Source organism: Glandiceps talaboti, chromosome 9 (genome assembly GCF_964340395.1).
Source record: "Glandiceps talaboti chromosome 9, keGlaTala1.1, whole genome shotgun sequence".
NCBI lineage: Eukaryota > Metazoa > Hemichordata > Enteropneusta > Spengelidae > Glandiceps > Glandiceps talaboti.
Window position 1 is genome coordinate 22513725 of NC_135557.1, and position 27279 is coordinate 22541003.

Sequence of the window (27279 nt, forward strand, 5' to 3'; positions counted from 1 at the left end):
GAGATAAGATAGACATCTGATGATCTGATCTGAGATATGATAGACATCTGATGATCTAATCTGGGATAAGATAGACAACTGATGATCTGGTCTGAGATATGATAGACATCTGATGATCTAATCTGAGATAAGATAGACATTTGATGATCTAATCTGAGATAAGATAGACATCTGATGATCTAATCTGAGATAAGATAGACATCTGATGATCTGATCTGAGATAAGATAGACATCTGATGATCTGATCTGAGATAAGATAGACATCTGATGATCTAATGAGATAAGATAGACATCTGATGATCTAATGAGATAAGATAGACATCTGATGATCTGGTCTGAGATAAGATAGACATCTGATGATCTGGTCTGAGATAAGATAGACATCTGATGATCTGGTCTGAGATAAGATAGACATCTGATGATCTAATCTGAGATAAGATAGACATCTGATGATCTAATCTGAGATAAGATAGACATCTGATGATCTAATCTGAGATAAGATAGACATCTGATGATCTGATCTGGGATAAGATAGACATCTGATGATCTAATGAGATAAGATAGACATCTGATGATCTGATCTGAGATAAGATAGACATCTGATGATCTGATCTGAGATAAGATAGACATCTGATGATCTGATCTGAGATAAGATAGACATCTGATGATCTAATCTGAGATAAGATAGACATCTGATGATCTGATCTGATCTGAGATAAGATAGACATCTGATGATCTGATCTGAGATAAGATAGACATCTGATGATCTAATCTGAGATAAGATAGACATCTGATGATCTGATCTGAGATAAGATAGACATCTGATGATCTGATCTGGTCTGAGATAAGATAGACATCTGATGATCTAATCTGAGATATGATAGACATCTGATGATCTGGTCTAAGATAAGATAGACATCTGATGATCTAATCTGAGATAAGATAGACATCTGATGATCTGATCTGATCTGAGATAAGATAGACATCTGATGATCTGATCTGAGATAAGATAGACATCTGATGATCTGATCTGAGATAAGATAGACATCTGATGATCTGATCTGATCTGAGATAAGATAGACATCTGATGATCTGGTCTGAGATATGATAGACATCTGATGATCTGGTCTAAGATAAGATAGACATCTGATGATCTGGTCTAAGATAAGATAGACATTCAGAAGATACATTCGGAGATGAGATAGATTTCGATCTATTGGAATGAAATAGACGTCTGACGCTCTATTTTGAGAAAATATAGACACCTCATCATCTATTCTGAGTTGATATAGACACCAGATCTATAATGAGATGAGGTTATAGAAGTCTGATGGTCTATTCAGGTGAAACAAATTTCCAATGATCTATTCTGAAACGTGATAGAATTATGTTGATCTATCCTGATATCTACGTCAGTCGATCTAAGTTTATTCAAAGTAGCATTACACATATACAACCTTCTAACTAATAATCTGTTTTTAAGTGATCTTTAGAGTGACAATTGTTCCGTTTCAATTACCAAATAATTGACTCCCTGTGAAAAGACCGATTTCTACTTGGGGCCTTTTTAGTTCCGTTTCTACATTTCTGTGTCAATTGTCCGTGAATCCTAAATGTATATACATCATATTAATTTACGACGTCAATTTCCTTTTTCAATGCTATTCATTACCTAAAGAACTGTGATCCCTACAAATTCTTTACTGCATCGCTCGTCTCTATTGTTAAGTTAATTAATCTATATCATGTAATTGACTTACATTATCTTGTTGTTCTGTATAGTACCTTTTATCTAGCCATAGTAGCAACAGTTAGACAATGGGTTTGTTGGTTGTCTTAGTAGCTAATCATTTTTTAGATGGAAAATGAGGTCGCGAGTCACAATATGCGTGTTATTTCAAATACTAAAGATACATTTTATTGAAAGATTCGTGTTCAAGTTTAATTTTCAGTGTGTGTATGTGTGCGTGTGTGTGTGTGAGAGAGAGAAAGAGAGAGAGAGAGAGAGAGAGAGAGAGAGAGAGAGAGAGAGAGAGAGAGAGAGAGAGAGAGGGGGGGGCGGTGGAAGATAATAAAGTGGAGAGAAGCAGACATACAGTGAGAGTGGGGGAAAGGGAGACGGCGAGAGTGAAAGGAGGGAGAGTGGGCATGCGTGTGTCGTGAGGAAAAAGTATTAACAATGACGAAAAGCTAAAAGAAAAAAAGACAAGTTTACTATGGGGTCCCTTATTTAAGGTTTTATCACTGTCTTCACCGCTTCCGAAATTGCGAGAAGTTTACCCTGTTATTCGAATTACGAAGATCTGGGCCAGTATTTCGTCAAACCTATAGAAACGTTAGGAAACGGGTGGACTGGATTTTTAAACGAGAAAATATATCGATGTATATTAATCACTTGATCCACTCTCAGTTCTTCCTGTAAAAACAATTTCATGGATCAGACAGTTTCATTTAAATCAATTCCAGTTTTGAATTTTCTAGCACGCTTAATAATTATTTGCAGCTTCGCTGTTATTGCATACTCTCCGAGCCACAGCAGGCATGCGCAGTAAACTACAAGTATTGAAGTTGGATTTAATTGAAAAGCTAATTTAGGTGTGTTTAACGAGTTTGAAACATTTCCACTCGTTAGAATAGATAACCTACTGCTGGCTATTTTACCTGTCCGCTGCTGGTGGCACGATGTTTTATTCAAACACGATCCAAAATAATATTGCTGCCATTTGGAAGCGGACAGTCTAGGCGAGTTGTTAAGATAATTGCGGTTACTTATAACTCATATAAACCTGTTGTGTCGATTATTTACATTCTGATGTGAACCAAGGTTCGATCACTCACAGCTCTTGCTCTTTTGAAAGCTTTTTAATTTAGTTTTCATGACGTCATGCTGGGTTGTTGGGAGCACCGCTCCTTTGAGCCAAGCACGATTGAAAACGATTGGTGGCGGCAATACGGCAACCTATTATGAAAAGAAGGTCATGACACAGTCTGAATAAGTGTACAATCTAAAGAATATTACGTTTTAGCGACTTGTTGCAGACGTCTGGATGTTAAATCATATATGCATCAATTTATATTATTACTCTAGATTCCAGTAAAAGCATGTAATCCCTCGGTGAATAGAGTGTTGATTTGCATTAATTGGTTATCATTATTCTACGAGGTAAAGTTTCCTGTCGTGTTTTTGCAATGTATGAATATAATGTGTATAGAAACGATCAAGTAATTTAAACAGCGTGATGCTACACTACCCATTATTAATTTAATTTCATATTCCGATAGCCTTATTGCAATATATTTATCAATATTGCCATAGCAGCTTTGTACGCAACACACATTGTTGCTTTCAAATGATTTTTATTTTGAAGGAAAATACCAAATGTTTACCTTCTCTGTTTTATTACTGACTGTGTATACTACTAGGAAATCGTTACTCTTAAAATTCTATACCTAGACTCATTACATACGGTGTATTAATGTGATTGCCAAAGGTGAATTTGCCGAACCGCTACTTGTTATTTTGTGAGATCGAGAGGAGAGGAAGTGCGCCCTCAGAGGCACATTATTGACAACGCAATGATGGATTACTGTATGTATATGGTAGATTGGCACCAACCCAAATTGAGTGTATTGCTTATCATCAACAATGCTACAATGCTAGCAGAATCACACGCATGCGCATGATGTTATTTCCCTGACGCGTATCGTGTGATTGTCGCGATCGTCTGCTTTCTTTTTCTCGTTGCATTTCATGTCGTATACTGCGTACCTAGTCTGTTTCTCTATCTATCAACACATCAAAAGAAAACCATGTACATAGGGCTGAAAGTAACCTTTCTCGTGTTCAGCTTATCATTTTATCACTTCGACAAATTCAGAAATGAAACTAAAGATAGGCCAATATTGTCCTCATTAAAAACCAAAAGGGAACTTACAATACTATGATCATCATAGCTCACTTTGCTCGTTTGCCAATTACATCTACAAAGTAACCAGAAACGAAAGTTATTTACTTTTCGCTGCTAGATGGCGCTATCATCTGCCGATTAATGTGAAGCAAAAGCTTGAGATCTATATTTAAGACGTCATGACTCTTGCAAAAACACAAATGATAACTGTATTTCCTAAAAACCATCCACTTTGGGAGAAATATTTTAAACTTGTTTCAAGTTGGGATCTTTGGATATGACATTTACTTGTGGAGATCATGATCATGAATGGCCTTGCACATTCAATCTCAGACCACCAATTGGAGGGCGGTGGTCTAAGATTCAACTTGTAACAAGTCAGGCAGTTTACGTGTCTGTCAAGATCGAATTACCGGTCAATATCCAGGCTATCACATCCTATATGGTACCTGTGAATTAGACTGTGCTGAGATAGTCGGTGAATTTAAAATGCAAATAGTGCTTTCAGTTCGGCATTATATGATTTTACATGCAACTGTTGACAAATATATTTTCAATATGTATATTTATACTGTTCTTTTGTGTCATATAAGCCCAGTGGGCTGGATGTGGCAACTCTTAAATTTATATGGTACATGTATTTGTGTCTTATAAGCCCAGTGGGCTGGATGTGGTAACTCTTTAATTTATATGATACATGTATTTGTATTGAACAAAATGTTAACTTGGTAAGCCCACATAGGACACGTAAATAAAACAAACAAACAAACAAACAAACAAACAAACAAACAAACAAACAAACACCATCAAAATTAAAAGTCAAATTCAAATATATTTCAAACTTAAACAAAGAATAGCCTGCGATCTGTCTAAAGTGTCTAATCGTTAGATTGTATTTTCAGTAAGGGTCAGTCACATAGTTTACAAAAAATATTTACTGTGTTTAGTTTGGAGATCAGACCAGTACTACAAATCAGTTATCTCACTTGTTATTTACCTCAAGTCCTGTACTTGTAAAGAATAACTAGCCGTTGATTGTGAACAATTACCGGAGACCTAGTCACGTTCTAACACTTGCCAGAGAGAGAGAGAGAGAGAGAGAGAGAGAGAGAGAGAGAGAGAGAGAGAGAGAGAGAGAGAGAGAGAGAGAGAGAGAGAGAGAGAGAGAGAGAGAGAGAGAGAGAGAGAGAGAGAGAGAGAGAGAGAGAGAGAGAGAGAAGCAGAGGATGACGAGAAAATGTGCAAGTCAAGATAGGTAGAGGTAAACAGATGAAAGTAAAATCTCCATTACTGATGATCAACAAATCAACATACAATTGTTTTGTGTAAGGATCAGTGTGGTATTACAACAATTTGGATATCTTCTTTGATAGGAGTGTAACAGTCCATTTGCCGAAGTAGTTGAAACAAATTAAACGATCACAATAATATCATACACAATACACATATTAGTACTGGGCGTGACTACACTCTCAATTTATATTGCGTCTCTCTCATGGTCTCACTTAGTCCAAACAACGTGCTACACCTGCCAAGTCACTCGTTCGAATCAGTGTATTGCAAATCAGGGCTTATTATTAGTATAGAAGTGAATACGAAATTATCAAATAATATATATATAGAGACAAAAACAGAGTTTGCATTTAAAATATGATATGAGAGACCTACATGTGGGGACGTACTGTAAACTTAAAGGTTTTTTTTCAACTTCATATTCTTGTTTTTTCTTTGGGTCATGAGATTAGACGATTTATTACATTATTTTGAGATTACACAAATTCAAATGTGTAATCGAGCTGAAACAGAAGGTTCCAAGTATATATAGAATTGTGGCCTGTACTACCGAAATAATCGCATACATGTTATTGTGTACATGTACACAGATTTGGGTGTTGTCCTTTACCGTTGCTGTGTGCATTTATCTATTGTACGTGTATGTGTATTTCTAAAAGTGACAACTACTACACAAGACATGGGGTTCTTCAGTTGATGACATCAGAGAGTCAGTACACCTCTTTTGGGTTGAACGTTAAATGACATACGACACACAAACATGGTCAAATACAGGCGATGAATTCAGAATTATGTCAACACTCGAAACTCATAGCATTCAACTTGTTTTCAAACGCTCTGTGACAACCGTTTATTGTCATAGCAACCACAACAACCTTTTGATCCATAAAACATATAGAAACAACCAAGTCACTCACTTACACTTTTCACACAGGGTTTCACAATAACCCTACACACACTATCTCAAAATGAAAGGATATGTACAATATAGTGAGTGGCTTGGTTTTATTAACAAAATCAGAAGAGCCTATCGACTTGAGCAAGACTAGCATTGAACGGGAACATTCGAATTTCGAAGTCACAAGTTAAACATCCAATTTTCCTAATTACTGTACATGTTTTATTCAGAGTATGTGTACTTGGAGTCTCCTGTAGATCTATCTAATATATAAATTTATTAACTAAATAAATAAATGAATGAATGAATGAATGAATGAATGAATGAATGAATGAATTAATTAATTAATGAATTAACGAACGAACGAACAAACGGACGAAAGAACAAGCAAACAAACGATTATATTTTAATCCTCAGTGAGTATCCCGCCTTCTGTATGTGCATTGTACATGCTGACTATTAGATTGTATGCTATAGGTTATGTATTTGCACACAATTAGTATTTAAATAACACATTTCAGAAGGATTTTTTTTAGGAATACGACAAAATATGATCTGCGTCTGAATCCAGACTAGGGTCCAGTGTTAATTTACGAGAATAGTAGACATGTGTATCAGATGAACAATTAATATGCATGACTCCTAAGTGTTTATTACCTTCAGTTAAATCATTATAAATATTTCATGTTCATCTACTGCATATTCATATACACTGTAGCTATCTCTTCATGACAAAGTTGATAATGTTGTTCAAATATGGATAGATAATTTCAGATTTCACAGGCCACAACAAATGTGTGTGGCTATATACATATAAAAACGAAAATTCATTAGGTTGTGTGTGGTTACACTGAGTACAGGTCATCACATAATTTGGGTCAAGTAAGCTTTTATCTCGGACAAAAAATGTTAGCCCAAATATGTTGGTAACGGTACACTGTGCTTATAGGTAGTATGGCTTTATGTACATAACACGATGTATTGTACTTGATACATGAATAATATTGAATACCACAAACATAAGGTCACTGCCAAAGTACGATATGTAAATTGCGGCGTGTTCATATACGTAGTTGTCATTTTATTAACTTTCACTTTAGAGTGAATGAGTCATCGCCAAGCTACTAAACAAGCTTTCAAGAAATGCGTGCTGCAAAAAAAAAATCTACATTTCTAAAATAAGTATGTGTAAAGGATAATCAGAAGTGTGATTCTACGTTTTATTTGTGCCCACTCACATATTAACGACAGCCAATGTTGTGGGGCAATGATGGAATGGCGTGGTCTTGTGGCGTATATGGAATCAATGATTTCATTGATGGCATATCTTTGTGTGTACGCAAACTATTGTACACATGATAGAACGCCTCACAGGTATATTAAAGAAATGGTTTTGTATTCACATTAAGAGGTATTGTAAGCAAAGGTGTGGTAAACGCGTCGAGCCTCTTAAAGAGGGAGACATCCTTTAAAGGTGTACTGGTGAAATTCTCGTTCTGTATTTACCACTTGGAAACAAAGCACGTGACTATGGGATATGGTTAGGCATTTATTATGAATGTACTTACATCCTCCACCGTCAATTGAACCGGCTGACATATCACCTATACTCATCAGTGGAACTGACTGGCGTATTTACTCTCCAAGGCAAGGCAAAACGACACCTGTCTTTCATTCATTCCTGATAAGACTACTTGGCAGTGTTTGCTTTAGTTACAACTCTGTTTAGCGTTGTGTCACTATATGTAGTTCGACTGATGACGAAGAAATTCGTTGATGAATTATATTCTGAAGTCGTGTCAGATATTGTAAATATTAGACTCTCTCTCTCTCTCTCTCTCTCTCTCTCTCTCTCTCTCTCTCTCAGTCTCTCAGTCTCTCTCTCTCTATGAAAACTACGATCTCAACAAAACTCAACTCTAAGCTTTGAAAACAAATCGAACTAGGTTACGCCTCCTCAGCGCAGATGGTTCCAAATGTCAATTTATTTGTAACCCCCCCCCCCCAATAAAAAATTGTGCATGGATTCAAAATGCATTTGTCCTCTAAATGGCATAGTAAGATACCAACTCCAAGTGTTGAATTACAGAAATTTTAGATATCAACTTTATACATTTTGAAAGAAATACTTGTTTGCTGATAATAAATTAGGTCGTCACTGAATGGACATACTCAAGGTACTCGTCTCAGATAATTTCCTGAGAATTGCATCTTGTAGAACAAGTAATATAAAACAAATTGATCGCATTAGTACAATTTGTGACCTCTGTGAGGTAGAGGATGCGTTTCATTTCTATTCCACATTATATTTTAATCGCCTAAGTCAACCTATACAAAGTTTACAAAGATGAAGCTTTCAGAGATAATAATATAATGCAAACACTGACTGTTTTTCTGTTTCATACATTTTCCTGAGAAAAGAAGCAGAAAATAATATTGAGCCTTCCATATTATATACGTTTATATTCTATATAAGATTTTATGATCTTGTATTCTGAGGCAATGGCCATGTATTCATAGTTACTGTACTTTATACATATATTTGTTTATTTGTTTATGTTTATTTATTTATCTATTCATATATATACATATATAATGTATGTTTATGTACGTGCGCGTGTATGTATGTATAAAAATTATATATATATATGTATGTATGTATGTATGTATGTATAATGAAATTGGGGTTACAGTAAAATCATGTATCTATAGACAATTAATACATACAGTACATTACATATTACACGCAAGCCACTTCTTGATACCCCTATAGAAGGTACAGAGAACGGAAGCTAATCGATAACACAACTTTCCGCGTTTAGATTAATCTGTTCTAATCAATATGAATGAATGCATGTACTTTGATTTCATCTACTAGTAGTCAACTATTCGAACTGTTCGTGACAACCAAATTCCTAAATGCACATATCAAAGATTCATGTCAAGTTCATCGAAATTACTAAATCCAAGTGTATCCATGGCAACTATTGTGTGACGTATTTGAGTATGTTAAAAGCTCAAGCGATATCAGACCTGTATATTACATAGACAATTATACGTTGGCTGAAATCTGGTTTTTTTAAAAATCTTTATTTGAATAATAAAAATGTTTAAAACAATTGTGTGTGAAATAGCGAACTGAGTGAGTGATTACAAACAGCCAGGTGAACACTACGCCATTGGAAGGCTACTAGTAACTGGGTGAAATAAAAAAAATTGTTTCATTTTCCTTCACAAAATTTGAAATGAATAATAAATTCAAAAATATTCGAAGACTATGGGACAAAAAATCTCCCGAGGGACTGCTGCCAGTCTAAGGCAGTTCAATTAAACCAATGACGAAAGAAGATACAGCGAGAGTAGTTGTAATATTATTTCGAAACTTACTTCATACATATATTCCCATATGTGCGATTATTTTTGAAATGTTAATCACACAATTTAGATATTTAGGATAGTTCTTTCTGCATTGTAATGTCATGATTTCTAAATTCAACACAACTCTCTCCGTATTCAAATTTCCACATTAGTAAAACCAACATTTATTGAGGTCACTCACTGTTATATATAAAATTTGTGTAAAATCAATTTATTTTTAATATTTCAACGACGTATTACACAACTGGGCTGACGTGTATTTGAGAAGAGTTAGAGTCGTCCATTGAATTGTCAGTCTTGAGAATTTCATCGGAAATTACATCATGTGTGCTTGAATTGTGATGTCGATGTTCTGTTAATTTGACATCGATAGTACAAAAGCTGTACACATGGAATTACAGTAGTTTGTGCGTTGGCCTGGTAATATTCAACTGTGGTAACATTTTATGATAAACCTAGGTGGGCTTTATGTCACTATGCGTATTCGATAAAGTGTTAAAATGGTGTGTATCTAGGTCAACGTCAGAAGAAAGACATGTACCATTGCTAACTGCCCGTCAATTACAATCAATTGAACTTTCCCCCACTATAAAAGACAGGACAAGTTTGAATCCAATCATGGCAATTTCACTTCCATATGCACATTGTTGCTTCTCTATGGTATAAGTTTTCTCATGATTCACTACCATCATCATTCTCTCTCTCTCTCTCTCTCTCTCTCTCTCTCTCTCTCTCTCTCTCTCTCTCTCTCTCTCTCTCTCTCTCTCTCTCTCTCTCTCTCTCTCTCTCTCTCTCTCTCTCTCTGATTACTTCGAGCACCAAAGTCACTGTGTATTCAGTAATAGCAACAATCCCACTTTTCAGCCAGTAACTAAAAAACATTGAATTGCTATCCTAATTGGACAACACTAAAGTACTGTATACTCCACTGTATTCATTCAAGGTTTGGGTCAAAACAAACTGAGGTTCTCCTTCAGAACTAAATTGTAAAAATCTAGATACTTGGAATTTTAACATTTTTTCCGGGAGAGATATTCTTTATGATTCTATAGTCACCGTGTGTTTTAACGAAAATGGCAATCCCCATATTTCATCCGGACTAAAACAATATAAATTATATCACAATGACTTTTTTCTTCCCTCTCAATATTTTTCCGGCACAGATGTTTTTTTTTTAAAAGTCAAAACTTTGATATTATTGTTCCTAACGTTCAAGTTGATCCAGTATATAAACGGTAAAAACAGAAAATCGCAGTAGTTAGTCGTACCGATACATCACGCCCTGTTTGTCTTTCCAATACACTTTTGGCCTTGAACTTGTAATGTAAACTATTATCTCTGACAGTGGATTTGTTCATTTGCAATGTTGACACACCCACGGTGACATTGGCAAAGAGTCTGTCCTATTGCTATTACTTCAGGGACTACTGTACGTCACTTCCAACAGTACTCCTGGTAGTGGTGTTCTTAGGGAAGTCGGGATAGTTAGATAAAACCTGAAACGGATTAGCAGAAATGTATAATAATATTTAAGATTGATTTCACCATTAGCAGAAAACATTTGTCGTTAGCGTTCCATCTCCATGGTTTCATATTGTGTTTGTTTGTTTGTTCGTCTGTTACTGTGTATCACACATACCTACAGTAGATCACTGTAGTATTAATTATACAAATACATGATAGACATGTTGTTAATAAATCATCTACTTGTACTTGAAATGCTGTGACCTTATTCTTCACCACCAAGATGTGACGGCATTTGAAACGGTTGTACATTCACCTAGCATATACTAGCTAGCAATGATATAGTCTGACAGCGTTTACAGACATTCTAGTTGCAGGAGTAACTACATATCTCGGCCACTGCAGTAACCACCAAAATTACAGACATTCTAGCTGCAGGAGTAACTACATATCTCGGTCACTGCAGTAACCACCAAAATTACTGACATTCTAGATGCGATGCAGGAGTAACTACATATCTTGGCCACTGCAGTAACCACCAAAATTACAGACATTCTAGATGCAGGAGTAACTACATATCTCGGCCACTGTAGTAAAAACCAGAATCACATACTTTAATTAATGTATAGCTGCAAGAATTAACCCTCTCGGCTTTGTTGCTTTTTATATAGCGCTTTCCAACTTTGTCCTCAGTCAAAGCGCTTTACAATTATTACCCCATGCCGGGCGTGGATCTATAGCTGCACAAAGGCCGTTTATACTTCCTAAACTCCCAGGGGAGCATACAATCCATTGCAGCCTTTATAAGCGCATAGGATTAAAGCATTCACATTGCAACCTCTATTCTACCAGGTTCCCAATTATACAGCTGGGTTGACTTAGACACAATCGTGGTTCAAATCTTGCCCAAGGATTTTAACCATTCAGAAACAAACGGCAACGACGGGGTTCAAACCTGTAACCTGCAGATTCCAAACCGGCCACTCTATCCATCGTGATTCCATATATCGGTGTTCTCTAGCTCGTCATCAGTTACATTAAAGGTCAATGAATCAGACCAAATGAATATTTGACATATGGATTACGAGGTGTGATGCGAACTAAAGATCCAACGGAAGGTAGGAGTGTGTTCTACACATACCGTAGTACAGCTGGGACAATATGTTATTTACTCATTTTTTTGTTGGTGTGATACTTTGCCTTCAAAAGTCGCTATGATGACGTCAGACTCGGTAGGAGAATGATGAAAACCAACATTGTGAGACAAACGTGTGTACATCGCTAGTCGTTTACCCCCTTGTAGAATAGATAGACAAACGTGTGTACATCGCTAGTCGTTTACCCCCTTGTAGAATAGATAGACAAACGTGTGTACATCGCTAGTCGTTTACCCCCTTGTAGAATAGATAGACAAACGTGTGTACATCGCTAGTCGTTTACCCCCTTGTAGAATAGATAGACAAACGTGTGTACATCGCTAGTCGTTTACCCCCTTGTAGAATAGATAAACAAACGTGTGTACATCGCTAGTCGTTTACCCCCTTGTAGAATAGATAGACAAACGTGTGTACATCGCTAGTCGTTTACCCCCTTGTAGAATAGATAAACAAACGTGTGTACATCGCTAGTCGTTTACCCCCTTGTAGAATAGATAGACAAACGTGTGTACATCGCTAGTCGTTTACCCCCTTGTAGAATAGATAGACAAACGTGTGTACATCGCTAGTCGTTTACCCCCTTGTAGAATAGATAGACAAACGTGTGTACATCGCTAGTCGTTTACCCCCTTGTAGAATAGATAAACAAACGTGTGTACATCGCTAGTCGTTTACCCCCTTGTAGAATAGATAGACAAACGTGTGTACATCGCTAGTCGTTTACCCTTGTAGAATAGATAGACAAACGTGTGTACATCGCTAGTCGTTTACCCCCTTGTATAATAGATAGACTAGTACGTTGTTCAGCTCTCAATTCGGTAACTGTTTGATGTATGCATCCAACCTCAACGTATGTCGGCACGGGCAAAGACAACAATCTGCTAACACCTTTTAGCCAACGCCTTGTATAATCCGTGGTGCCTGTTCTAGCCAACGCCGTATTTTTGTTGTAGGCATACATACTGTACATCAGCAGATTTTCTATTAGTATGCCCTTTGTATCAAACAGTGAGGGAAGCTTTACTACCTCAGTATTACTGGATATTTCCTACACGTCAAAAGTTTTTCAATTTAATGAATGTGCAGTCTGTAATATTACTAAGAAACCTTGGTAAATTTATATACAAAGCAATGTACTTAAGAGAGGAATTCTATTCCAGTTAATGTCATTACACTCTTTCTGCTTGATGGTTTTTTGTTTGTTTGTTTGGTTTGTTTTTTTCCAAGTGACCAACACTTTCTGCTTGATGTTTTATATTATTTTTTGGTCACGTAGGCCTGTGGCCTGTAATGATAATAAACATTATTATTATTATTATTATTATTATTATTATTATTATTATTATTATTATCAGCAGATTAAGTTGCTTTAGTACCATGCCAAATATGACATCAACGATGCCAATGTTACTAACGAATCAACTCAACCCTGACGTCATAGTCAGAGTATGATTTATTCATCTTGAAACATTAAAAATGTGTCATGTTATCATCTGAAATAAGTCAGTTAGTAATTTATCACGTGACTATGTAAATACAACCCTCAAGGTAAAAACAAACAAACAAACCTTTTAAACAAATGAAATACTTTTTTTGAAATAAGGAAACGTTTCGAGTATCGACAGCCAGTGTTGTTTAATAGAGAAACGTTTAGAGTATCGACAGCCAGTGTTGTTTAATAGGGAAACGTTTAGAGTATCGACAGCCAGTGTTGTTTAATAGAGAAACGTTTAGAGTATCGACAGCCAGTGTTGTTTAATAGAGAAACGTTTAGAGTATCGACAGCCAGTGTTGTTTAATAGAGAAACGTTTAGAGTATCGACAGCCAGTGTTGTTTAATAGAGAAACGTTTAGAGTATCGACAGCCAGTGTTGTTTAATAGAGAAACGTTTAGAGTATCGACAGCCAGTGTTGTTTAATAGGGAAACGTTTAGAGTATCGACAGCCAGTGTTGTTTAATAGAGAAACGTTTAGAGTATCGACAGCCAGTGTTGTTTAATAGAGAAACGTTTAGAGTATCGACAGCCAGTGTTGTTTAATGAATCTATACATTTTTGAACGAAGTCTGATACTTGATTGTGATAACTTTCACTTTGAAACAATTGTGAAATGTTAAAACTTTGACAGGTTGAATAAAAAAAGATTATTTTCCAACTAAGTCTTACGATAATTTAGAAATTAGCCAAAAGGTTAAAGACAAAGATAATTTTCACAATTTTCTTACCAGAAACTTTAGGTTAAAAGGACTGATATTATTAAAAATATCCTTGGCACGAAAGGTGTATACATGGTCACGTGATGACTACTACATATATAGTCACACTTTTTATTTTAAATGTCATGTTTGTGAAAAAATAACTGTGGAGTTTTGGGACAGGACACCACGCCCAGACAGAATTGGGGGACGACATAAACATTGTGCCATGCAACGGAAACTCCTGTACCAATCTCTAACATTCCGGAATTATAATACCAATAACCATTCCTTTAATTTAATTGACGAAATTTTCCTAGAATAAATTGATTTTGGTTTCTAAGTAATTCATAATACATTTATCTGCATATTATCAAATCTTTACTTCTTTCATTTGATATACTTGTTGTCGTCATGGCTTCTAGGGTCATCATTAAGGTCAGTCTAACTGTAAGTGGATTTCACAGCGTGTTATGTATCAGAGAGTTAGTCGTGTTTCCATAAACTTTAGAGATTATTTATATCAAATGGAATCGATATATATCACGATATATCATTTTTATATTCAAAATATAAACACTGTCTTGTACTTTGATGTGTTTGTATATCGTTGAATTGTGTATTTACGGTTTAACCTGAAGTCGCGATTCAAAGAATCTGATGTGGACCGATAGAATGGGTAACCGTTCGTACAATCAGTAAACCGACTTTTCTAAATGCTGTAACCACCATATGATGTGTGCTAACACTGTATTGATTCAATACCACTATATATTGAATCATGTTGTATCAATTGCTAGGAACAGATTGTACTTACAAATGAAACCTCATTCGGTCCTCATCTCACACGCTTTAAAATATCACGCATGCGCATCAACTCAACCAATAAATGATCCATCATCTTGTACGCTACTACGCTAGTGAGAAGTGAAAGCCCGCCTAGCCGTCCTTATTTGAGCATATATATGTACAAATGAAATGCAAAGTTGTCTGTTTACCTAGCAACAAAGCATAAACAAAAGGTTGCTTAGCAACTTGATGTGCTGCCATATTATAACCTGATGTGTGTAAGATTTGGGCTAGTTACCAGCAGTCGTTTGTAAAGTCGACATCGTTTTGTGTTCCACCGATTTACATCCATCCTAAACATGAAGAGCTTTTTAATAATTTGCTGTCTTGCCGTGGCAGTGCAAAACAGTAAGTAACAATTTTACGTCAAAACAATATATGCAGATGTCACTCTCAAAATTACAATGATTATTTTGCAGTTTTTATGAGACCGGGCGCATTCTATTATGTGCCTATTTTTGTAACTTTTCATAATATATTTTGTTTGTCCAAAAATTTCGAAGAGGACTTACATCTCATCCTATAATTGTGTATGACATTGACGAATAGCGCGAAATACCGTAAAGTTGTACCAAAAGTAAATTATCTAGAACGATAGTTTACATCCCCTAAAATATTTGTTATATACATGAGCACACTCATTTTCATAATACTACATGTAATACGTAGCTATATAACGCATCTACCACAATGGATAATGTGATCATAGCGTAATGCTAGTATTACCTCTTACACAGACCTATATCGGAACAATGCCTCTACATAACTGTCTAAATGTAACTCCCTAGGGAGCCTACGACCCGTTTCAGATTTGTAAAATTATGTATGAAACGAACGTGTGACCTTAAGAATCAGTATCATGTCATCTTGTTTGTAGTTGCATATTACACAATGATATATAAGTTTAATGTATAATTTGGCCTTATTGAATATGTCGTACAAGCTTCGCACCAAAACACTTTGTTAATTTACGTCAGTGTCAAAAAACCAAACATGCAAATGATCTAGCTAAGTTTGTATTTTGCCTGTTGGCTGAAGAGAGACTCGCATTGTACTAGTTGTACAGCCCACTGTCGTTTCCCTATCGACGTAATTTTCTTTTTGAAGTTTGAAAAAGGTCATGACAGATGGAAAATCGCTCAATCATAATGTCGTTAACAATCTCAGTTTTCTTCTTCAAAATTAGAAATCTAAGTGGTTTACTGAGTAGTACGTGATAATAATCCTAAATACAAAATTGAATTGCATACCTTATGAAGGTTAACACTCATGGGGGTTGTTATCAATATGTGTTTGCCAACACGTCCCTAGTTGATTTCTCCGAAAAAAAACGCGTTCTCTAGTAAGTGTTATATTTAGTTAATAATTTAATGGGGTTTGATGTTTGTTTTGTGTTACCTGAACGACACTCCTCGTCATTGACATATCCATTCAACTTCATGGCATTATCACGTATTTCTCATTATCAATGATATTCCTGGTAGTTGGAGAAAAACACGTTCTTTTTAAAATGAATGTCACTATTTTTTGGATCTTCTGCAGTTCATTTTTCTTGGCATGTTTTTTCTTTCTACTCGTGATTGCAATTTGCATTATTTTGGCGTCCCGATTTTCGTTCAATTGAAAACTTACAATGTACGTGTCACTCATTGACAATGGGACAAAATAACAAATTTTCAAATATTGGTCCGTGATATATGTCAAAAGTGTGAAAATGACAGTCTGTTATGAAATCGACACGTACAGTTCTTGTGGTACAAACAATCGAGATTTAGTACTTCCTATTACAGGCCTAGTATGTTCTGCTCTCGGACTGTTTGATACAATTGTGCAGACTTCAACAAGAGGTTGCATGTTTTACATTTAAGATCATAGCAAGATTGACAGTTTTTGCGACATTTAATCTGAATGAAAAATGTACTACAACTAGATGCAGATATGCAGAATCCACTGTTTTAATGTCTGCATTTGATGTCCACATGCTGGCACATTAGTTCATTTCATTTAGACAAAGTATAGCAAGAAACTGTATTCGTTCAATCTTGTAGCATGTCCAGTTTGTTATTGGGTGTCTGAGTGGTTGTATCAAACAGAGCCAGTGAACACTAAGATTCAACGGGCTGTATATAGAAGCAGTGCAACTGAATGTCAGTTTAATGTTTGGAGAAAATGTCCTATTTTCATAAAACACGCAGTAAATCTGTCGTATACTTTGAATCGGACTTCTTGCTTGACTACCCTGTTGCTCTCTACACCTTCACTAACACGTCACGTGACAGCTAACACATGATTATATTATTAATATAAGGCGTGTAGTATTTCATTGTCCATAGTCCACTTCAATATCGTGATGTAATGTATTGCGATATCATGGTTACTAAGCAACCTAACACTTGTTTCAATTTAAACCATTTCAAATTTTAAACCGTTAAACTCGATTTCACTCGGTCACTTTTAGATTATTATGATAGAAATGTTTCGTGTCATTCGAATATGTATGTAAAATGAACAAAACCTTCTCCCGATAATTACCTGTGACATTCTTAGTGCAAGTGGGTTGAAATTACGTCTTCAAGGTTCACTCTTTGGACTGCCAAGTCCGTCATCTGTGCATACACATACCTATTTTCCCTAAAATACAGTACCTTCAATCTCCCCTCCACTGTCTATGCTTCAACGATTAGACACAACCCTTATATCATCAAAGACGTCGTTGAGGGCACTCTTTTTTACGCTCCCCTGGCCAGCAATGTCAGTCCCTTGTGCATAACAAAGGAATATACCGAAATATGACCTTCGTGATATTTGCGAGTGTTATATAATTATTTACATGTACACTTTCATTTTTTAGTTCCCCTTCCTTCAATTGAATTCACAATAACTACATCCGTGTAGTATTCTGAGAAGAAAAATTTGGAAGTACTCATAACATGACATTAATTGGTTGGAAACAAAGAGAGAATTTCCAAACGCTAGATTCGCAAGTTTAAGAAACCACGCCTCAATGAAAAGAGCACATATATTACCTTATTGCAGTCTGATCCCCTATAAGTGTTTCTAATACTACGTTCAATCTAATACTTACATATACCATACCGTGATAGTTGTATGTTTTGCAGCTACACATAGAATATAGTGTAAGTATCCGTTACTTCGATCGTGGAATTACGAGGTGCTATCTACTTTTGATAAATTTAAAAGACCTACAAATAAAGTCTTATACATATTAATAGTACCTGTACTTGGGAAGTATGAAGTATTCAAAGTCAATACGGAATTAATGTTTGGAAATTGGCATAAATGAATCGCATTCATTTAGTTTGATTGGTTAGTTGGTTGGTTGGTTGGTTGGTTGGTTGGTCGGTTGGTTGATTGATTGATTGATTGATTGATTGATTGATTGATTGAGCGATCGATTTTCAATTTATTTTCTTCATTTGCATGACAGCCTACGCATTGCAGTGTTACCAATGTTCCCAGCAGTATGAAGGCGATAACAGTAGAACTGCCAACGATAACAGTGACTGTAAAGAAGTGTTGTCGTGTGATGATGATAGTCTCCCTACTGATGAAAGCTATGATACTTGCTATTCCTTTGTACAGTATGATGGTAAGTAATTTCTTTACCATCTTCGTGCAAAGAAAATTGTTCGTTTCAATTATGACTTGTCAATCCATAACAATACATTATCACTTATACCAACCACTGCTAATTACTACATATAACATAGATACATGGTTTGTGGCATTTGGAGTAATAATTGTGCTTATTTCGAAATAAAACGCACACACACACACACACACACACACACACACACACACACACACACACACACACACACACATGTATCATACTGCGTTCATTTGTCTTATACGTTATGTCACATCTGTCCATCACACATGCATAAGTAAATGAATACATACATACATACATACATACATACATACATACACAGAGACAGACAGACAGACAGACAGACAGACAGACAGACAGACAGACAGACAGACAGACATAGAAACTTTCTACTCCTACATACTGCAATATAGACATACTCTTCAAATCACTTAACTTACATAATCATTTACAGGGCATTATGGTAAGTTGAAGATCCAAAAGGGGTGTTACGGCAGTTACAGTGCTCACAGCTACGATGACTGTATGAGAGATGTTGCTGAGACAGCTGTGGACTACCATTGCAATACAGACTTTGAAAATTGGAAATGCGTCCATTGTTGCCAAGGTAACTTGTGCAATACGAATGGTGTTACTATGGTGATGGCCAACATGGTGACTTTGATGATGGCAGTGATGATGGTATTTTTCTTCAGTCGCCGTTAAAACTAGTCATTGTTCTGTGTTTTATATGAAGATGGTGTAAAACGTACACACACACACACACACACACACACACACACACACACACACACTCACACAGACACAGACACAGACACAGATATATATATATACAGATGCACATATTACATATATATTTGTGTATATGTGATGTTTTTTTTATTTCTTTACACTAAATTGTATTTATAAGAATGTATAGATCACTCATCGACGAAGTGACTAGGAAAAGACACCAAATTCGAACCGATTACAACTATGAACTTTTAAGTATTTCATTTATGTTTTACATTATTCCTCGTCAATGTCTTGTGAAAACTATACCTTATAGATTAGAATATTTTGACTGAAAATATAACATCAAATCTTTGTACCCATCCCCCTTTCAAATGACTTCATTGAAATCATCTCCAATACTTTTGTACATTTTTATTTGCTATTAAAGTGGCATAAAAATACCAAAGTCATTCTTCTAGTAATGGGACCATCTATACGACAACATTTTAAAAAGGTTACATGAACTATTCATTTTAGTTCCTGACCATGTAACAAAAATGAAAGCTGTAGAAATGTATTTTTCCAAGAAAGAATAATTATGACAGGTCTCAAAAATAGGTGAAATAAAGAGAAAGCTGTTTGTCTTTTGAAAACGTTTGCATATTACTGTTATATGGATGTGTCTTACAAAATGTGTGTATCTCTTCTCAAATGACTGTCTTTCTGGTATTTTTATCTGTATCAGACGGTTTCTTTATTTTGGCACAAACAATAGAACAGATTCGTCTTGTTTACAGCAGGATAGCCATTTGGTAGTTTTGGATGCTGCTTTATTTGCTGACAAAATATTCCACGCCTAGAGTTAGAAATCTCGTTCCCTCGAACAGACAAATGGCTTGATCGCAATGTCTTAAGATACTTCACATATCCGTATAACTGCCGCGTTTCTAACTTTAAAAAATGGAACGGGATTAAATTGAACTAAATGTCTTGCATTAGTTTATTTTGTTGCGCTACATGTACATGCAACATTACTGCGCATGCCCAAATATACCATGGTGATGTTACCACCGTCATGTTTTAATGTCGTCATCATCAAAATTTGGAAAAGTGAAGTGAAGTGAAGTGAGTGAGTGAGTGAGTGGGTGGGTGGGTGAGTGAGTGAGTGAGTGAGTGAGTGAGTGAGTGAGTGAGTGAGTGATGAGTGAGTGAGTGAGTGAGTGAGTGAGTGAGTGAGTGAGTGGGTGAGTGAGTGAGTGAGTGAGTGGGTGGGTTTGATACTGATGGAGTAACTGATTGATTGACTGACTGACTGTTTGACTCACTTGTAAATTGTTGGAAGGGGAACAAATGTATTTTGGTTGCATTCATTCATTTAGATAGACCGACAAGTCAAACGAATCCAGCATATGATACCTCCTAGAACGGCAAATAAGACAGGAAAGAAGTTGATTGGGGAAGGCAATTATTGGAAAAAGACTACGGGTTAACTTATCTTGAACCCAAATTATTTGGGCATGGATATTGAAGGTGTACATGTATGGTCACGATGGTAAGATAATAGATCACAAACTAGCCCGAAAACCGTAAATGAAGAAAGGAGATGCCAGTAACTACCGGTTTCCATGTAACTAACACCTATAAAAAAAACTCGTCTTTTTTGTTCGGCAAGATCATTAAAAATGGTACTCGTTGTCCATCAATATCCTCCAGCTGATTGTTAAATCAAGATGCAGAACAATTGAACACAGTCACCTTTTTTTATTTTATGACAAAGGAACTCTAGAAATGTATGACAAAAGTTCACGATTTCAATCTTTTCTTAATTATATGTTATCTTCTGTTTGTGATTTCCATGCATCATGTAGAGTATTTGGGGGGGGGGGGTCATCTCACTGTCGTACATTGTATCGTAGCATTGTATAAGTCATAAAGTTTATCATGTTTCTATATGCCTTACAAATAATTTCAAATATCTAAATTTTGAGAGAAAATGTTTGATGAAAAATCAGAAAGTTTTTGAAGTTTGTAGGGAACACTATTTTGTTTATGTAAGCTTGAGTTCATCCCTATTAGGTTATGGTTTGGTGCTATACTCTATTGGTGATTGTGTACTTTTGTACTAGATAGAAATAAGGCAGTCAACATTTATCATTGTCACTGTCCTTTAAATACCACTATAATTGGATAAATGAAACCCCGCCTAGCCATCCTCAATTCAGCCTACTTGTACAATTCAAAAGCATCGCTTTGAGTTTACCTGACAACAACGAGTAAACAAAAAGGTTGCTTAGTAACTTGATTTGCTGGCATATTATAATCTGATGCGTGCAAGGTTCAAGTTAGAAACCAATAATTCTTTGCAAAGTCGACACCGTTTCGTGTTCTACGGATTTGCAGCCATCCTAAGTATGAAGAGTTTGTTAATAATTTGTTGTCTTGTCGTCGCAGTGCAACACGGTAAGTAAAATTACTAAATTATTGTGTAGACATCGATCACTGTTGTGGTTTTGTTGTTATAACCTGGGTTGTGCAGGGGAACTTAAGCTTATCATAGGTCTATTTTAATTCACTCATACATGCAATGAAAAATATTCTTTTGTTTCACAATCTTGCATTTTTGAGGCTTTCTCAAATTCCGTCATATTTTTACAACTTACAATAACGTTGTGTGAATCAGAGCTAAGGTTATCTATCTATCCACAATTGAAATTTCTTTTTAAGAAAAAAACTCCTCACATTTGTTTTACATTCTTGCACATTCCAGGCTTTCTCAAATTTAAAAGGTTATCCTATGTACGACCAAATAAACTATTATACATGTACGTTTACGTTATTTCATTTAATCTAGTTACCTTAAAGTATAGAATGTGTAGTATCTTATTGGAGTCTAGATCTAGCTGTGTGTTTGTCTCATTTATAACAGCCATGGGTTGTAACATTTTACATCCCATCCAGAGAACAACAAGTTTTGATTTTCTAAATCCTATTAATAAGATAAATATAGACAGATATTTGCAGAGTGACTTTTTCTAGAACATAGTTTTAGTTGTTCCTGAAAAGGGAACTTCAAACCTGAGGATTTAGTCGACATACTTGAAAATTAAAAAAAGTGTTCCTTTTAAGTGTTATGTTTTGTTGATTCTCTCGCCTTCATTTGTTTGTTTAATGTTGTGTTTTGCCTTATAGTTAACCCGTCATTAAAGTATGAATACGTACGACGTGTACCTGTATGTTTATTCAATGAAAATAGTACATCGTCTCTCTAGATATACGAACAAAAAAATCCGTAATGGAGTGAATAAGTAATTTGCTAAATATGTCATAAACGTTACATCTTAATTATGGGCATAGCAAAACTGTATGTCATTTTTTTAAATCTCGATAAACAATTTAGCATGTCATGAAATACACAACTTCTACTCGGGTGATTTCCAACATTGTAAGTGAACAGTCTAAAGAGTTAGTATAGTGTTTTCAACAAATGGACAATAAGTCTATTATCATCAATTGAATAGAATCCCTATCAATAGACGGACTATCCTATTGAATGATGGGACATTTATCTAATTCATTAGATGTTAATATCCTAACTTTATATAGACAGCTATTGTACACACCCCTCCTTTTACCTTAATGCATTCAGTCAGTTCATGGACAATTACCACCACAATAAGTCTATTATCATCAATTGAATAGAATCCCTATCAATAGATTTAATATCCTATCTTTTTTTTCTTTATTTTGTAAAAGTATTCATGGTCTTGGCTCGAGCTGAGATGTTTTAAAAGTTAGATGTAAGAAAAAGAACAAAATAAACAAAACGTACTTTCGAAGCATACTGTAACAGTGGAAAATACAACTGGAAACAATTATCCGTTGCTCTCAGAATAGTTTTCATTGTTAGTTTTAGCATGCAGGACCCGTTCTCTCTTATTTGCAACATTCGCGAGTCACAACCAACTATGGTGATTTTGGCCATTCGGCCGGGCATGTATCAATGTCATGCATACGCACAATAACGCTGATACTTGTGACACCACCACCACTACGGAGATTATTTTGAGTGGTTGTGAGCTGCGCGAGAAATTAAATAATAGCCTTCCATTTTGGTGTTTTAAGGTAAAATGGAAGTATTTGAAGAGTTCTGTGTGATTTATTTGTTGGGAGATCTTCAGCGATGAGAAATATCGTGGCCCGGGGTATCGTGGGTGGTGGCCCTAGCCGTTTCAGCGAGGCCCTATTGAATTCGAACTTGAAATATGACAACATAAATCATATTATAACATACTTAAGCTTATATATATTTGACAGTATACTTTGTAATCGTGTAGAAAATTTTATCGGACTTTACTGATCTCCAACATCTTTCGTAACCAAATAATAACAGTTAAACACCAGTTTAATTCATCGTCGACTGAAACGACTGAACATCCCAGCCTAGATACTCTTAGTATCAGGTTTATTAATTCATAGAGACCTCCATATATCATTAGTTTGTGTTGTATTGTCGCTGTAAGCGTGCAATATATTTTAATACTGAGTAATTCGTTTTACTCAGCGTACTGTGATCGTTGGCAATTATCGTCTATGTTTCAATTTCTGTATCTAAGAACATCTGACAATACACAAGTTATTTAATAGTCTTAGATACTGATTCTATCATTCGTCATTCTTTGGTCTATCAAGTTAATACGTCGTCCCTAAAATGCTTACGATGTAGCCAATAACACTAACAGTACGTCAGTTGAATAATCGTCACAGCTTGAGGGCGTCCTTTCATTCATGCACAGAGAATTAGTTTGCTGGAACGGCACTAGTCCCTGAAGACATTTTATGTGTGCCCAACGAATGTCAATAACAAAATATAATTAGTTAGTGCTGGTACGAGGATTTTCATTTTTTTTTTAATTTTTCATCTTTTCAGTATCCTTCAGTGTACTTTCCGATGAGGGAAAGGGCATGGAATTTACAGTTGGCTAAGGAGAGAGGTTGTCGCTTGCCTAGTATTTTTATATTACCTCGATATTGAACCCTTCTTATCAAACTTTTAAAACAAACTCAATTTCATCCATCAACAAAGTGTCCAGGTGTCTCTGTATGCTACTGAACTACGAAGACTTAATGATTTTTAAAATAGTGATTTTGTTATTTGTATAACAGCCTACGCATTACAGTGTTATCAATGTGCCGAGCAGTATGAAAATGATGACGACAGAGTTGCCAATGACAACAGTGACTGTATGGAAGTGTTGTCGTGTGATGATAATGATCTTCCTGCTGATGAATTCTATGATACTTGTTATTCCTATGTGCAGTATGATTGTAAGTAATTACTTTGCCATCTTTGTGTAAGAACATTTTTCGGTTCAATTATGCTTTGACAATCTATATAAATACCTTATCACTACACTTATAACAACCACTGCTATTTACTACATGTAGCATAGATACATGGTTTGTGGCATTTGGAGTAATAATTGTGCTTATTTCCACCATACATACATATAGTGTAGTTCCTATACAGTATCGTTACGATTTATACCTTCACTCAGCTGGCACCCAGACTAACATACATACATACATACATACATACATACATACATACATACATGTACATACATACATACAGACAGACAGACAGACAGACAGACAGACAGACACACACACACACACACCTACATACATACATACATACATACATACATACATACATACATACATACATACATGCATGCATGCATGCATGCATGCATGCACACACACACACACACATACATACACACACACACACACAGATACATACATACATACATACATACATACATACATACATACATACATACATACATGTATACATACATACATAGACATTTTCTACTCCTATATACTACAATACAGACATACACTTCAAATCACTTAACTTACACAATCATTCACAGATCATGTTGGCAAGTTGCTGATCGAAAAGGGATGTTACGGCAGGTACAGTGCTCACAGCTACGATAACTGTATGAAAGATGTTGCTGCGACCGCTGTGCACTACCATTGCAATACAGAGTTTGACATTTGGAGATGCATCCATTGTTGCCAAGGTAACTTGTGCAATACGAATGATGTTACTATGGTGATGGTTAACATGGCGACTTTGATGATGGCAGTGATGACGGTATTTTTCTTCAGTCGCCGTTAAAACTAGTCATTGTTCTGTGTTTTATATGAAGATGGTGTAAAACGCATACATACACACACACATACATACATACATGCATACATACATACACACACACACACACACACACACACACACACACATGTACAAACATACATACATACATACATACATACATACATACATACATACATACATACATACATACATACATACATACATGGTATAATCGGGAAGTCCCAAGTGTGTTTTCTACATGTTTAATTGTATTTTTATATATAATCTCCCGGTATTCCGAATGAGTGCTACGTCATCGAGGACGAATGATTCCCCTCATGTCGGCCGTACAGTAACATAGAGGTCAAATGCACTCTGCAAATATACGGTACTTACTACTCCAGTTTGCCATAGTTTGAACTCAAAACTCAACGAAACAGTTCATGAAGGTACAGTTACTTAGACAACGTAGAAGAAATGCCAAACAAACCATCAACTAGAAACAAACAGAGAACTGGATCCACGTCGTCACCACAGTCAACAATCCAAGATGGCGGCGCCCGTAGTAAGACATCAAAAAACCCAAAGTCGGATCCGGTAGAGGAGACAGACACACTCATATGTAAGTTTTGTCTCATACAGTTTCCGAACCCAGATGATAAGTTGATTGAATGCGAAAGATGCGACAAATGGGTCTGTCTCAGTTGTTCTAAACTATCTGAAGACACATACTCTGTCATAAACAGAAGTGAGTCCATGCTGCATTGGTACTGTGTTAATTGTAATGAAGAAGCCGTGACAGCTGTCAAGACGTCCCAACTAATTGAAACTAAATGCCAGCAATACATCGGTGCCCTTAGAAATGAGTTTGAAGAACGTTTCAAAGTCATAGAAGATAGTCTTGCATCTGTTAACACCAAGTATGATAGTCTCAAAACTGACCAAGATGAAATGAACGATTGCTTCGAAAAAAACTTAGACCATTGTATCGATTCTGCAGCTACTAGAAGCATGATGGAAATGCAGGATAGAGAGTCTAGAAAGCTTAATGTGTTGTTTTTCAACGTACCAGAATGCACCGATGAGAATGGTGATGTCAGAAAAGCTGCTGATGAAGATTATATCCAAGGTTTATGCCTTGAAGCTCTGCATGTAGATGACCCAGTATCCTTCAGTAATGTTGTGAGATTGGGTAAGAGGTCATCCGACAAACCCAGACCTGTCAGAGCTGTAGTTCCCAGTTCACACATCAAACACAATCTTATAAAGGCAGCCAGAAAGTTAAGTGAACACAAAGAAGGACAGTATGCAGGTATTAATATTAGAGCAGATCTAACCCCTTTAGAGAGAGATCATTGGAAAGCCTTGGTGATAGAAAAACAGCATCGGGTAGCGGAATCGACAGCAAGAGGAGAGATGTCAAAATGGATCATCCGGAATGGCAAAGTGATCAACACACACAGATCAATAGACCAAGATGTCAGAGAAGTGTAAACAACATGAAACAAGATGTAAATAGTCTTTCAGTAATTTATTCAAATGTTGATAATATATTGAACAAACGTTCGGAACTTCTATTCGTTATCAAATCACATGTACCAGATGTCATTTGTTTGACTGA

The 27279-nt window shown here is 35.9% G+C and overlaps 1 protein-coding gene across 1 annotated transcript; it reads left to right on the plus strand.

The window, feature by feature from the left end:
- The first annotated feature begins 15387 nt into the window (after nucleotides 1–15387).
- Nucleotides 15388–19481, plus strand: LOC144439674 (uncharacterized). Its single transcript, XM_078128907.1, has 3 exons — nucleotides 15388–15489; nucleotides 18590–18751; nucleotides 19230–19481. The coding sequence occupies exons 1-3, from the start codon at nucleotides 15441–15443 to the stop codon at nucleotides 19478–19480; spliced, it is 462 nt and encodes a 153-aa protein (XP_077985033.1). The 5' UTR covers nucleotides 15388–15440; the 3' UTR covers nucleotide 19481.
- Nucleotides 19482–27279: the final 7798 nt, after the last annotated feature.